General features: G+C 35.6%; 1 protein-coding gene across 1 annotated transcript in view; it reads right to left on the reverse strand.

Moving 5' to 3' along the window:
* Positions 1-16,233, reverse strand: part of LOC150084884 (glycogen phosphorylase-like) — a 227,805-nt gene that overhangs the window by 24,160 nt on the left and 187,412 nt on the right. Inside the window, exon 17 of the mRNA XM_090376683.1 lies at positions 9,529-9,595. Within this exon, the coding sequence (XP_090232809.1) occupies positions 9,529-9,595 (67 nt within the window). The remainder of the gene's footprint in view (positions 1-9,528; positions 9,596-16,233) is intronic.

Raw genomic sequence — 16,233 nt, forward strand, 5'->3', positions numbered from 1 at the left:
AAGACTGCAGTAATAGTTAAGACACAGCATGGGTTTGTTAAAGGTTGGTCTTGTCTGACCAATTTAATTGGATACTATGATGTAGTCACAAAGGAACTGAATGCCAAAAATAATTTTAATATCATATACTTGGATTTCAGGAAAGCTTTTGATACAGCTGTACATAGTTTGCTAGTATAGAGTCTGTATGGTGTGAGATAGTTGGAAACAAAGGTATAATGCGAGTAGGAGTAATCTACAGACCAGGTGATTGTGAAGATTATGACAAAAGCCTCTACATGCAAATGGAATGGGCAAGTAAGCGTCAATGCCTTATTATGGGTGATTTCAATTTGCCTCTAATTGATTGGAGTAAATGGGAAGGAAACTCGACATGGGGAACAAAATTTTTAAATCAACTAGATGACTGTTATTTGTATCAACATGTCAGGGAAAGTACTAGAGAAAAGAATATCCTAGACCTCATCATCACACATGAATCAGATGACATAACAGGGCTGACAGTAGAGGAACCAGTAGCAGGAAGTGATCACGGAGTTCTACGGTGGATGATGACGAGAGAGGAAGCAGAAGTAAAAGGCAAAGGAAAGAAAATTGATTTCAACAATTTCTCTTCCACTTTGCTCTCAGTTATTACAACATCACATAGCTCCTTGTTAGAGTTTGATGAACTTCTGGCATTCCCCTCATTGAATAACTCCTCATGTTTGAATGTAGATGCAAAATACTCATTCAGTTTATCAGCTACCTGAGCATGATCATCAGTGGTCAACCCATCTATGTTAAGTGGTCCAATCTGATTCATTCCTTTAAAATTCCCTTCAAAAAAGGTGTTGCATCCCCCTGAGAATACCATTTATGTCTATATGACTGTATTGCATTCTTAATTATAGCCTCCATGATTTTGTTAATAATAAAGTCAGACTACTGCTCTGTAGTTAGCCACTTCATTCGTACAATCACATTTATGGGTTGGCAACACAGTGTTTCTCCATACAGAGGAAATTATTCCTAAATCTGATTGAGCTCTCATGATTAACCTTAGTGGTCTGATGCACTTCCTCAAAATAACTGTATATATGCCATCTGCCATAGAAGTCTTACTTGCTTTCAAGTTAAAAAAGTTTTTCTAGTAGTAAACAAATCCTCTGTCATCATCACTGCCATTTATCAACTATACTCAGAGATGTGTTTCCTGAGCCTTAGCTCAAACACACCTATTTACTCTTCTGTTTCCTTAATTTCACCTTTTTTGCTCTATTTCATTGCCTGTTAAAGTAGTTTTATGAAGCAGGTTTACTGCCTCTGTCCCAGGAAGGGGTGGGTTTTCGCACAGCAACAACTCATGCATATAACACCTCTTAATTATAGTTAAAACAAAAATACATAAAACCTGTATACATTAAAACTCTAAATATTTACATTATTTACACTTTACCTCCCCTTTATTCTACTGTATACTGCACTGACATAGGCTAAAAGTGGAATATATTTTTGCTTATACATACAAAGCTCCTGTAACTCTATGTTACTGATGTTTGTCTTCTCTATCTTCTCTGTCTTCTCTATAAACACTTCTCTCAAGTCTTGATAATGGACACACACTCTGTATCTTCAATTCCCCCAAACATACATCTATCATCTTGAATTATTCTCAGGGCTCCCAGCCTCACCTTTAGTCTATGTGCAGTCACTATCACTGATTTATAATCTTCAGTAATTTTAATGTTTTTTATTTCACAGCATTCAAGTTCACTAGCATTTCTCCTCACCATAAAGTATCCATTCAATTTATCAGCTACATCAGCTGAGCTGATAAACTGAGGGTACTTTCTGCATACATCATTATCCTGCTTCTAGTGTCCAGTTTGATTTTTTCTTTCCTTTTGTATATTTAAACATGTAAAACTCAACTCCTCACTCTTTTTCTTTGCTCTTTTAGTCATTGATTTCTCTTACTCAGCCTTTTTCCAGCTGACTATTTCTGTTATGAATCAAGTTATAATTATTTATACACTATAAGTGCTTTTTATCATATTATAGATGTCTGATGTTATCTGTTTTTGGCCTATTAAACTATTAAACTTGGTTTCTTATTTATCGTACTCATTCTATATTTTCTTAATGGTGCATATGCATTTATGCTTCTGTTCATTGCATTCGTAAAAATTTTCCATAATTCTCCATGTTTGTACTCCCTATGGTATTTTCCCAGTTCATAGTGACCATATATAATCTTAACTGTCTGTCACAGTCTCCTTCTCTAAAATTGAAATTCCTGCCCTTGCTTTTATCAACTAAGTTTTCACTCATCATTGTCTACCTTTGCACTCCATGATCTCCAGTATGGAAATCCCCACTAAGGATTTCCATACTGTCAATAGTCTGTACTCTACTCTATAATACCCTCTAGATTGTGGGTGATGACTGGGTCCAGGGTATTATTGCCCCACTACTTTCCTGACCTACTGATAAATTTAAAAATTTTGTACCCCCTGGGAGTTTTCCACCCAACTATTCCAATCAATAAGGGACAGACTGAAATTTCCCACAAAATGCACTCACACTTGCTTGTCCATGCCAACTGCATTTAAACTCTCTTCACTCTAATTTTAATCCTAACATAATTGAATATGTCTCTAAGTAAAGCTCTTACTGGTCAGCTATTAAACAATATAGTGGTGCTCCGATAGCTGACCAATGAGAGCTGTACTTCATGGCATATAATTGTTTATGTCAAAATTAAAGTTATAATGAGCAGAGTAAAGAGGCTCTCATCATATTTTTCACAATCTTCTGGTGTTTAGCATATCCTTACTTTCATTATTCCTTTGCTTCCTAACACCACACATCACATAGACTCAATGCTGGTATACATTAGTTCCGAATTTAAAGAATATTCTTGTTGTGCAGAAACCTCTTTTAAAAATGTAACGTGCCCCCCCATCCCTCCTCTCCTAACTAGCGTTTCATAAATACATTCCACATGACATGACAAAACTAATATCCTGTATTTTTGGGTGACAACATTAGCACTATTACATCAGCATTATCCAAACCACGAGTACAAACTCACTCATTTTATCAGTAGCACTCTTAACACTGCTACAAACACAGTTCACACTATAAACATTCTTGGATTGTTTACTATTATAATAATACATTCTGTAAAGTTATTTAACCATGTTGCTCTACCTTTAGCTTCCCATTCATTTGAAACAGTACTGTCCTACTCGTAGCCTTCTGATGTCAGAAAACTCATTGGCTTATGTGGCCTAAAACAAGAACTCTTGAGAAGATGTGTGCAAAATTTACTTTGATTTATATCATCAATAAAACTATATAAATCAAATATCCTTCAAAGATATCACAAAATACTCTTACAACACTTCTCTTTAAGTTTGTGGCCTGAATATGAAAGGGTAGTGGTACAGTGTTAAAAATTTCTGTACTTTAATGTATAACACTTCAAACTCACCAAGTTTCATGCAGTTTTGATAATGTCTGTTTTTTAACTATAACTGCTAAAGTCGACAAAGTTGTGTGAATGAGGAAAGATGGGCAAAATCAGTCGCCATGCAGTCATCTAATATTTGGGGAAAAGGGACTAATGCCAAAGGCAATTCATAAGGATGTGGTTACAACATTGGGGAGGATACTCCTTCCTATTCCATAATTAAAAAGTTGACAGCAGAATTCAGACAATGGAGGGAGAGCCTGGAACATGGCACATACTGTGGAAGTCTTGCAATGTCCATCATTCCAGACGGTGTTGACAGTGTACAAAATCTGGTGATAAGTGATCAATGAGTGACAATGGTACATTGCCAGGGTACATTGTGGAACATCTTGGGCATCTCATCTGAAAGGTTAACAGTGGCTGCAGGCAGAGGCAAAAGTGATTCTTTCACTGCTTCTATTAGAATGAGCAGCAGCCTGGAAAGCAAGGCAATGCAGATTTCCAGGACTGCTGGGAGTCATAGTGGAACAAGTAAATATATGGGCTGTGTTAGGGTAACTAAGAGTAGAAACAGGTGAATGTATACCTGCATGTACACCAATGCTAGGCGTATAGTTAATAAATTTGATGAGCTTGAAGTGCTAGTCAAGACATCAAAGGCAGATATTGTCGGGATATCAGAGATGTGGTGTCACACAGATGTAAGCAGTGCAGAATTAGAATTTGGGGAGTTCAATGTGTACAGAAAGGATAGACAGGGCAGGAAGGGAGGAGGGGTTATGCTGTTAGTTAAGAAACACATAAAAGCTAAGGAAGTGCATACAATTGACATTGGTGGACAATGCAATGCTGAGTCAGTGTAGTGTGACATAAGCACTGGGAAAGGGAAAATGAGAGTAGGTGAATGTCATAGGCCTAATGACTCAAATGAGTATAATGAGCATTTGTGCAGAGAAATAGAGTGGACCAGTAAATCAGAATGTCTTATAATGGGGGATTTTAACTTGACTCGAACTTGTGGATTGGTCACTCGCACAATAACAAGACTTTTGTGGATTTATTGGATGACTGTTTTCTACAGCAACATGTTTGAGACGCAACCAGAGGGAGTAATACTCTTGATCTGATTATCAGCAGTGATTATTCATGCATTAAGAATTTGCACATAAAGGAACAACTGGGTAACAGTGATCACAATGTACTGATGTGGGAATTACTTAAAGATGTAACTACCATTAAGGCTAAAGGGAAGGGCTTTTGCTTTCGTAAAGGTGACTACAGGGGTCTCAGACAATTTTTAAATTCTGTGCAGTGGGATCAACTGATGATGTTACCAATGTTGAATTCTAAATGGAAAGGCTTCGGGGACTTAATTTTGGAGGCTACTAGCCTTTTTTTTCCAACCTTTTGTTCAAGGTTTAGTCCTAAAGAGATGTCAGATGAATTAATGAGGCTCATGGAAGAGAAGAAAAATGTATGGATGCATATAAATTATCAGGCGACACAGAAGCCTATGGCAGATATAAGCTAGTCTGTAATCTTGTCACAAAGGATGTTAGACAGGTGAAGGCAGATTATGAGAAATCTTTGGTAAATGATGCAAAAAAAAAAAAAAAAAAAACCAGCAAAGAGTTCTTTACTTATGTAAACTCTAGAATTAAAGGGATGAATCAGATTGGACCACTTAACATAGATGAGTTGACCATTGATGATCATGCTCAGGTAGCTGATAAACTGAATGAGTATTTTGCATCTACATTCACACATGAGGAGTTATTCAATGAGGGGAATGTCAGAAGTTTATCAAACTTTAACAGGGAGCTAAGTGATTTTGTAATAACTGAGAGCAAAGTGGAGGAGAAATTGTTGAAGTTAAACATAAGGAAGGCACCGGGGGTAAACGGGATCTATCCAGTTATATTAAAGGCGGCAGAAAAGGAAGTAAGCAAACCCTTGGCCATAATTATGAAAGCTTCCTTGGACTCAGGGGAAGTCCCCATGGACTGGAGGTGTGCAAATGTATCACCAATTCACGAAGGGGATGCAAAAGGTGACACAAGTAACTATAATGTCTTGTTAGTTGAACTTGTGTTCCGGGGGAAAAATAATGGAGTCACTGGTTAAGGAAGAATTGCAGGATCATCTAGACAAGACTGCAGTAATAGTTAAGACACAGCATGGGTTTGTTAAAGGTTGGTCTTGTCTGACCAATTTAATTGGATACTATGATGTAGTCACAAAGGAACTGAATGCCAAAAATAATTTTAATATCATATACTTGGATTTCAGGAAAGCTTTTGATACAGCTGTACATAGTTTGCTAGTATAGAGTCTGTATGGTGTGAGATAGTTGGAAACAAAGGTATAATGCGAGTAGGAGTAATCTACAGACCAGGTGATTGTGAAGATTATGACAAAAGCCTCTACATGCAAATGGAATGGGCAAGTAAGCGTCAATGCCTTATTATGGGTGATTTCAATTTGCCTCTAATTGATTGGAGTAAATGGGAAGGAAACTCGACATGGGGAACAAAATTTTTAAATCAACTAGATGACTGTTATTTGTATCAACATGTCAGGGAAAGTACTAGAGAAAAGAATATCCTAGACCTCATCATCACACATGAATCAGATGACATAACAGGGCTGACAGTAGAGGAACCAGTAGCAGGAAGTGATCACGGAGTTCTACGGTGGATGATGACGAGAGAGGAAGCAGAAGTAAAAGGCAAAGGAATGGGTTTTAATTTCAGAAAAGGAAATTACGATGCCTTAAGGTACTATATGACCTCTATTAACTGGGTAGATATCGCGCTGAGAATGAATACAATTGAACTGTGGTACGCTTTTAAAACATTAATCAGAGATGCCTTGAATGCGTATATACCATTAAAAAAATACTCCACGAGAAGGGTTCCAAGTTGGATGAATAATGAAGTTGCCACATTACTTGAGCAGAAAAAGGTGGCATGGAAAGGTTACAGAGCAATAAAAAGTACTGAAGCCTATAACAGCTACAAGGTGATCTGTAATAGAGCCACAGAAAAGGTTCGACAGGCAAAGGCAGTTTATGAGAAATCACTAACAAACAGAGCAAAGAGGGGGGATAAAGAATTCTTCACATATATAAATGCTAAGAAGAACAGGACAAACCAGATCGGACCTTTACGTAAGGGAAAGGGTTGCAGATGAACTCAACAGTTATTTTGCATCGATATTTACAAATGAAAAGCCTTTTGTGGCAATGGGAAATTGTGGGAGCGAAGTTAAAAAATATGTAATTAATGATATTGAAATTTCGCAAGATTATTTAATGAAAAAACTTTCGAGCCTACAGACCAGTAAGGCTCCTGGAGTTGATGGAATATACCCTATAATCTTAAGAGAGGCAGCAAGCGAGTGCATTGAACCATTGAGGCTAATTATGCGAGCATCACTAGACTCTGGGGAGATTCCCTTGGATTGGAAAAGTGCAAATGTATCTCCCATACATAAGGGTGGCTCTAAAAGTGAAGTTGGAAATTATCGACCTGTCAGTCTGACTTCAGTAGTAGGGAAAATCATGGAGGCAATGATCAAGGGTGGAATTCAGAATCATTTGGATCGAATTGAAATTCTCAAGGATACTCAGCATGGTTTTGTAAAGGGAAAATCATGTTTAACAAATCTGGTTCGCTATTTCGAAAGGGTCACTCACGAGCTGGATTTAGGGAATAATTTCGACATTGTTTATTTAGATTTCAGCAAAGCTTTTGATTCAGTCCCACATGAGCGGGTGCTTTATAAGCTGGAACAGGTTGGAATCACTGGGAAAATCCTTAGATGGATAGAAGGATGGCTTCAGGGCAGGAGGCAGAGGGTTGTGATAAATGGCTATTCCTCAGATTGGGTTGATGTAAGAAGTGGGGTTCCCCAAGGATCAGTATTAGGACCACTGTTGTTTTTAATTTTCATAAACGACATTGATGAAGGGACAGAGGGCGTGATGTCTAAATTTGCAGATGATGTTAAAATTGGTAGAGTAGTTAATGATTACTGTCAAGCTGAGCTTCTTCAGAGAGACCTAGATAGACTTCAAGAATGGTCAGAAAAATGGCAGCTGTGCTTTAATCCAACAAAGTGTAAGGTATTACACCTGGGAAACAGTAATCCCAAAAAAACTTATTCACTTGGTGGAGTTCAACTAAACCCAGTACTGGAGGAAAGGGACTTGGGTGTTACGATACGGTCAGACATGAAATTCTCTGAGCATTGTAAACAGGTTGCAAGGAAGGCCCATGGTGTCCTATCGATGATCTATCGAACTTTTGCAAGTAGAGACAGGGACGTGATAATCCCATTATATAAGGCTTATGTTAGACCACACTTGGAATACTGTGTTCAAGTATGGAGACTGCACCTAAAGAAAGACATCGAGCTTCTTGAAAGGGTGCAAAGAAGGGTAACTCGCCTGGTGAGATCGGCAAAAGGGCATCCTTGTGAAGAAAGACTTCGAATATGTGGGTTGCAGAGTTTGGAAACTAGACACCTTAGAGGAGATTTGATTGAGGTGTTTAAGGCTCTGAGAGGCATCAGTAAAATGAATGAGGACAAAATTTTCAAGATTATAAATGATGCTAGAACTAGGGGACATAAATTCAAGTTACGGGGGGAAATGTTTAGATTGGACTGCAGGAAGTTTTATTTTAGCCAGCGAATTATAAATTACTGGAATAAGTTGCCTTCATGGGTGGTAGAGGCCGACAGTTTGGGGAAATTCAAAGGTCATCTGGATAGTACTTTCGGGTAAGGGAAGCGCATAGGATGATAGGTTTAATTTCCTTTTTATTTATTTTTATTTATTAATTATTATTATTTAGTTATTTATTTATTTATTTTTTTGTTTTTATCATTGTTTTGTTCAGATTTTTTTTTTTTTTTTTTTTTGGCTGGTGTAGCATAAGCCATAGGCTTTCTTGCACCATGCTGCCGTTACTAATACTAATACTAATACATGGAAGACTGCTGTACAAATTGCAGAAGTATGGCATTAAGGGTAAGTTGCTACAATGAATAAAGGTATGTTTGAGTGGGAGACAACAAAGAGTGGTAATCAATGGACACTGCTCTTCATGGACAAATGTTATTAGCGGAGTTCCTTAGGGTTCGGCGTTGGGCCCATTGTTGTTTTGTATATTTATCAATGATATGTTTTTTTTTTTTTTGGCTGATGCTGCATAAGCTTGCTTTCTTGCATTGTATGCCTCTACTAATGCTAATGCTAATGGATATATATCACATAATAACACAGGTTCTTGCTATGAAAAAAGGTATTAGTATGATGGATCCCAAAGTTGGTGACAGCAGATCAAAAATGCAGAAGAGTTGTCAAGTCAAATGAACATTGGCATCGTTAATACACTTTTGCTACTGATACATATATGCTTTTCACACCTTTCATATTAAAATATATATGTATATATATATTAATTCTGTAAAAATTATAAATTGTAATAACACATTCTGCAGAAAATTATAAAAAAATGTTTTAGACATAAAATAGAAACATCAGTCTCTTAGTCTCTTTCCTTTTCCAATTTAAAAGACCATTAAGTGTGCGAATTTTCAAACACACACGTGGGGAAGTCCCCATGGACTGGAGGCAAAAATTTCTTTGCAAGTTTTGTGACCATGGGTAATAAACAAAAATAAAAAGATGTAAAAAAAAACCCCAAAACATTTTCCATAAATAAAAAGAAAGTTGGACATCTGTCAGGTGATCCACCATTTCTGCTACATTTTGGAGCACCACCATTGTTGGTTGTGCTCCAAATGTTGGAGATGGTGTTAGTTAATGGCTTTTAAGTGATTTAGTATGGGAATATAGTTATTTATGTCTCAATGTATTTGTCAATGTCTTATTATTTATTATTATTTTTTTTTTAATTTCAAATGTATTTATGTCTTGTAAGCTAGTTTTTCATTGATTTATTTATAATATGTAAGGTTTCTCTGGGTAGCATACTGTATCTCTCTTTTTATATAAATAAAGAATATTATTATTAAAAAGTGGCTAAATCAGTACTTACTGTATACATATCACTAACTCTTTCTTGGCTTCTAATGTAAGAATCAAAGTCAGCAAACAAGTAAAACCTAAAAATGATAAATAAGTTTAGTCAAAAAAACTTAACTGAAAGGATAATTAATTAAAGCACAAATTTTTACACTTTTCAACTTTAAGGATGTGTAATGTTTGAATTTTCTTGCTTGAGTTAAAGACTTTATTTACTAACCACAGCTTTACTTAACATTTTACACATAAGTGATTTAACCCATTATAAGAAATGGCTAAAGTTACTCATGAACAAGAAGAGAAAAAAAAAAAATCTGTTTTTCAGTTTTAATAATTATAAATCTTTTCTTTTTTTTATTTTTATCTAATGTTTTACGCAATAAATTACCAATTACTCAAAAAAAAAAAATCAAATTACATTAAAGAAGAAACTCTTATTTTTTTTCCCTTTTCAATAAAAAAAATTAAAGAGAAGCATAGTTATTAAAGATTTGTATCCTTAGAAAAACTAAATACCATATGTGTGGGTTTTTTTTTTCTTTTTTGCCTATGAGTAACTTTAGCTATTGCCCATATTGGTTAAATCCCTTTTGTGTAAAATGTTATCTCAAAAAAATTATAATAATAATAAATAATTTCACAGGTGATTTAATTTAGTTTGTTTGAATTAACCAGGTATTTGTTTGCACCTTTGTATACAATACAGCTTCAAATTTTAAATTTAAATTTTATTTTGGTTTAAAGAAAGTTAGTTCCTAGTTTGATTTTTGTAGTGTCATATTTATATTTTCCCTTTGGCATTTATTTGTTTATTCTTTTAACCACCATTATTACTGTTATTTAATTTTCTTATTCAGTTCTAAGGATGTGAAACTTTTTTAATATTCTTAATATGATCATCATTATTATTATTATTCCTTTTTCTTTTAAATTTATTTCAATTCTGATTTAATTAACTCTAAAAATTTCATTATGATTACTGAATTTCAGATTTGTAAGTTTTCCCGATATTGTTTTCTTTTTCGCTTAGAACAAGTCCACTTTCTCTAGTAGCTGCTGTTGATTTATCTCTCCAACAGAATATTGTGTTTCTCAGCACTTGCGCCTCCGTAGCCAGGTGGGAAGGAGCAGCAGTGCGTAGCACACGCTTCTTGATTAGACCGTGGTTCGAGCCCGTCACCACCAAATACGGAGGATGCGGAAAGGTCAGGGAATGACCACCGCATATCCCGGAGCAATATGGCCTTAGTTGCTAATGCTCCTAAAAACCAAATAACAACAACTAACAACAATTCTCAGCACTTATTTTTACTCTTATAGGTTCCTTCTATAAGAACAATTTTCATACACACAATTCTAAAAACATAATTTGTTTATATTAAATTCTTGGCGTTTGCGTTACTTGTTTCTCGGGTGCAGTTGTGAACACTCTGATCATGGTAACAATATAAAGACATGCTGCAACCCCTGCATATCCTCTAGTCACTCTGAGGATAGAAACATAATCATTTTCAAAAACCATCGGGTGTTAGCTATTGCTTAATTAGTGCCCACATAATGTCTCCGAATAATTATGTCAAATAGAATAGACATGGTCTTTTAAAAAGCCTCACAGAAAAAAATATATGGGGGTTAAAATCTGATACCATCGATCCACCTGCATGGTAATTATTCATTTAGGAATTTCTTAACTTTAAGGGAATAATGTGCAAAAGCACCATCCTACCAATTGTAGGATAAGAAAGATCTTATAATATTGATACATAGCTCCAAGTAACATTTCCATTAAAAAAACAATTATCCAACAATTCCCCTTTTCAATTAACTCCTTTTCAATTTGGATGGCAGGTTCTCAGCTGTTCAATAAATACAACTATATTGGTTAACATGTCCACTGATCTTGAAAAACTGTCTTGTGAGACTACAAGCTTTACTGGGAAAATTTTCACTATTTTTCATAAATACAGAGAATAATAAGTGAGTGAGCATGTGCAAACATTACACTAAAAAGGAAGTTTTCTACAGGTTACAAGTAAGTTTAGTGACATAAAGACAGGTTTAATGTTTTAACAAAAAAAAAAAAAAAAAAAATATATATATATATACAGGGTGTCTCAAAAATACATGGCATAACTTCAGGAATGAGTTCCTCATATGTAGACAATAAAAATAGTTCCAGAAATGCTTGATTCCCGAGTTATTAACCGGAATGTGTTATCTCCTGCAGGTGATTTCCTTCATCACAAGGTACTGACAGAATCTGGTGGTTTTCCATTTCCATTCCGACCATGTACTCAAATCAGGAGCAAGCGGATATGCACTTTATGTACAGTTTGGCAGACGGCAATGCTCTGGAGGCTCGTTATTTGTACCATGAAAGGTTCCCAGACCGAAGATGTCCAGACAGGAAAACGTTTGAAGGTATCCACCGCCGCCTTTGTGAACATGGGACCTCTACACCTCTTGCTGCCGACAGAGGACAATCAAGATCTATGACTCCTGAAGTAGAGGAGGAGGAGATTTTGGATGTTGTCCTCTGTCGGCAGCATGAGGTGTAAAGGTCCCTTGTTCACAAAGGCGGCGATGGATACCTTCAGATGTTTTCCTGTCTGGACATCTTCGTTCTGGGAACCTTTCATGGTACAAACGACGAGCCTCCAGAGCATTGCCGTCTGCCAAACTGTACATAAAGTGTATATCCACTTCCTCCTGATTTGAGTACATGGTCGGAATGGAAAACCACCAGATTCTGTCAGTACCTTTTGACGAAGGAAATCGCCTGCGGGAGATAGTTAATAACTCGGGAACCAAGCATTTCCGGAACTATGTTGATATAAAATATTTTTATTATCTACATATGAGGAACTCATTCCTGAAGTTATGCCTTATATTTTTGAGACATATGCGGAGGTCAGGGAATGACCACCACACATCCCCGGCGCAATATGGCCTTAGTTGCTAATGCTCCTAAAAACCAAATAACATAACATAACTCGTACCCCCCCAACCCATCCCGGAAGGAATTTTCCACTGACTATAGGTCAAACTGGAAGGCCTTCTTTGAGTGTTTTAATATTACCAAAGACAAATGTAAGTTTGGAGTTGTTGAGGCTAAGATTGCTGAGATAGGATTGTCATTTATTTCCTTATTACACAAAAGTTGTTTAAGTTTGGTTTTTACTAAATTTCTTTATCTTCCAAAATAGTCATTGTATTGACATCGTAATCTGCCCAATCGAAAATTATGATGTTGCTCCCCACCCATCTGTTTCTTATTTATACTGTGACATGACTACATAGTCAGAGGAGTGTAAAACTGATCATTTTAACATATTTAGCAGCCACATGGGCTTGAATCACAATCAACTTAATGCACATGCACTGCATATTTGTCCACTTGGCTATATCAAGCCAAGTTTTCTACCAAATTACATGTCGGCAGTAATTTCAAGGTTTTTGTAAATTATTTTCCAGAAATTATTGCTAATTTTGCAGTGACCCTCCTTACTTAACTGAAAAGTTGATATGTAGGGAGGGAGCAATCATCATGGAGACCCTGAAGAGCTACACTTTCATCTTTAACACAGGTTGTCCCATCTTTTTAGCATTAGCATTAGTAGAGGCATATGATGCAAGAAAGCAAGCTTATGCAGCATCAGCCAAAAATAAAAAATGCTCCCATTTCGCCCCTCTGTTTGTTCCAAGTACCTGTCCAGCTCAGCCTTAAATTTATTTAGGCTATCAACTTCCACAACAAAGGATGGAAGTCTGTTCCACCAACCAACCACCCGTTGGCTAAAGGCAAACTTTTGCACATCTATCCTACATCTGTCTTTTTTCAATTTGAATTTATGCCCTCTCAAATGATTATTCTGAGCAAGAGGAAGAATTCCATCGGCATTGAGCATGCTCAAACCATTCAAGGCTTTAAGCACCTCAATCAGGTCACCTCGCAGGTGCCTAGTCTCCAGACACGACACTGTAATTTGCAAAATTTAAGCCTTTCTTCGTAGGAGCAACCCTTTGTTCCATTCACTAATCTTGTTACCCTTCTCTGTACTTATTCTAACAGCTCTACATCTTTCTTAAAATGAGTCCTCCAGACCTGTATATAGTACTCAAGCATTGCCTTATATATAAGGGGATAACCTGACCATTGCCTTATATAAGGGAATAATCACCTCCTTATCCCTGCTAGAAAAATTCCTGTATATCATTGACAAGACACTATGAGCTACTCTTGCAGACTGTCTGCACTGCTCAGAAAACTTCATATCTGCCTGCACAATTACCCCCATCATTGTGTGTTATTAAGTCCCTTGTTGCAATAGCTTTAAAGATAGATTACCCTTGATCTGCAGGTCAGTGATGTTTTGTACCAAGGTTTTGTACTAAGAATTAAGGTTTTGTATTGGAGGCTCTGCTCAGGATGATGAGCTCATCTTGAATAATCTCCTACTACTGCTACTATTAAAGTTGTGAAAGACGGTTTGGTCATTGATAGAGTTAGTTCAATGGTGCATAGGCAGTTGTTTGGAGGGGGGAGGTTTCAGAGTTAATGAAAAGAGGTTGGTCACACTGTGGAGTTTATCTGAGTGTAATGTATATAACCAGTGAAATTTTCTGGCTTGGATTATCCTGAAGGAATGCAAGAATAAGGGTAGATACTACGCAGGAAAGATATCTATCCCTGTTGGAGGTGGTGTTAGTTATGCGGTAACTGCATTTTGATAACTGAATAGAATAGGCTATTTATAATCAGGTCATTGTGGATAATCATGCATGGTCTACCACTCAGGGTAGGATACTTCTGTGGAGAAACTTTTCTGCAAATTCAACTCTCCTATCTGGATCATTCTTATTAAGTGCATGATGCAATTTGAAATTTAAACCTTTCATATGAAGTTTTAAAAATTCTTCTTGCTGAATTTTTGGCTTTCGTGTACATTTTTGTCAGCTTTAATTCAGAGCTTGCTTAACATGCATAACATTATTTTCTGTTCAAGCTGAATGTGGTTTTCCACTTCTAGGAAAATTATCAACACTTCTGTCCCCTCAAAAATCCTTAATTATTTGATGGATAGCATGTTTTAAGAATGAGATGGATCAGAATGCTTAAGCCATTTTCTTAATATAGCTATCACACTTAATGTTTGTAATCAAGTTTTATACAAGTACTCTATAAATGTACTCTATAAATCATATGTATTCTCTCTTGGGTTATTATTTTAGCAATGATGCATATAAAACTTTACTTTTTTACTACAACAAACAATAAAAAAGAGGTAGTTTTTCTAAAGTAACATTTTTCAAGATTTTTTTAATGTCTACTCCTGACTTTTTGCTCACCCTGTACATGACTGATCAATTATTAGTTTTCAAAATACTTGTATGTACTCTATAAATCATATGTATTCTATAATCATATTGTACAGAAATTGCTATTAAACAAACAAAAAATAACAGATAAGGTTTTATTTTTTATAGCCTGGAGACAGGTGAATGGCTACTTGCTGCTGTGGATTATAAGATAGGATAATTTATCTTGCACAGAAATAGATGTCCTCACTTTAACATGAAGGTTTTAAAATATAAATTTTTGTTATAAAAACAACAACCTGTTTCTTGTGAAGGTTGTTGTTTGTCATCAAAGAAACAATATTCAAATAATAAAAACTAGATGAGAATTAATAATTAATCAGTGCTACCTAAAAGAATAATCCTACTGCTGAGCAAAATAGAAACAATTATCACAAGATGAAACTGGGTAACATACAAGGGTCAGTCAATACACTGTACAGAGTCCTCAATATTTTCTGAAGTATAAATAGTGTAAATCGTATTTAAATATAATTTTTTTGTTGAATATTAGGGAATATACACTGAAAAACTTGCTGAAATGACATTCTCTGTTGAAGAGTATGAGCAATAAATGTGATACCAAGTGATGACAGCCATACAGATTTCACCAAGGAGGAGCAGAGAACATTTGCGAAAACTGAAATAGCATGTGGCAAATCATGTAAAATGAACCTCTCTTTGTAAGACGTTTCCTTGCAAAGGCAAGGAATTGTAGATTACCTAGAGCAGCAGTTCTCAAACTGTGCACATGATGCCCTGGGGAGGAGCATAATTTACCAGGGGCATCGTGGACAATGAAATAGTTTATGTAAGATTTCCATGGCAAATATTAATTATGTATTAAGAATGATTTTTTTTACTATTAGATATCTACTACTATTTGATCTATATTGTTAATGTAAATAATTATAGAAAATATTTGGGGTATTTTTGACAAAGAGAACATATTGTGTTCCCTGGCCATATTCTTGGGATTCAGTTACTACGAGCGATTGGTTTGGGTATTTTCGCGTGTTATTTTGGTGTTTATTTTGATTATGAATTTTGGTGTTTAGCAGAACACAAATACCGGGAATGTAGCAATAAAATTTTGAAAATATTAGTGCCATTTGCAACTACCAATGCTGTCAGCATTGGTAGTTATTAAATCTAAGTACAGATCAAAATTAAATGTTGAAAAAGAAATACATGTCGCCATTTCAAAAATGACACCTAGCTTTGATGAATTATACAATAAAGAGCAAGCACAAACATCACATTAATGTTTTTTAAGAATAAAATAATACCCCAATTATTATTTCATGTATTAATAATTATTGTATTAACATAATTAAAAATAAACAATTGCACAATTATA

Source organism: Mastigoproctus giganteus, chromosome 6 (assembly GCF_048544385.1).
Source record: "Mastigoproctus giganteus isolate SK-2022 chromosome 6, ASM4854438v1, whole genome shotgun sequence".
Taxonomy (NCBI): Eukaryota; Metazoa; Arthropoda; class Arachnida; order Uropygi; family Thelyphonidae; genus Mastigoproctus; species Mastigoproctus giganteus.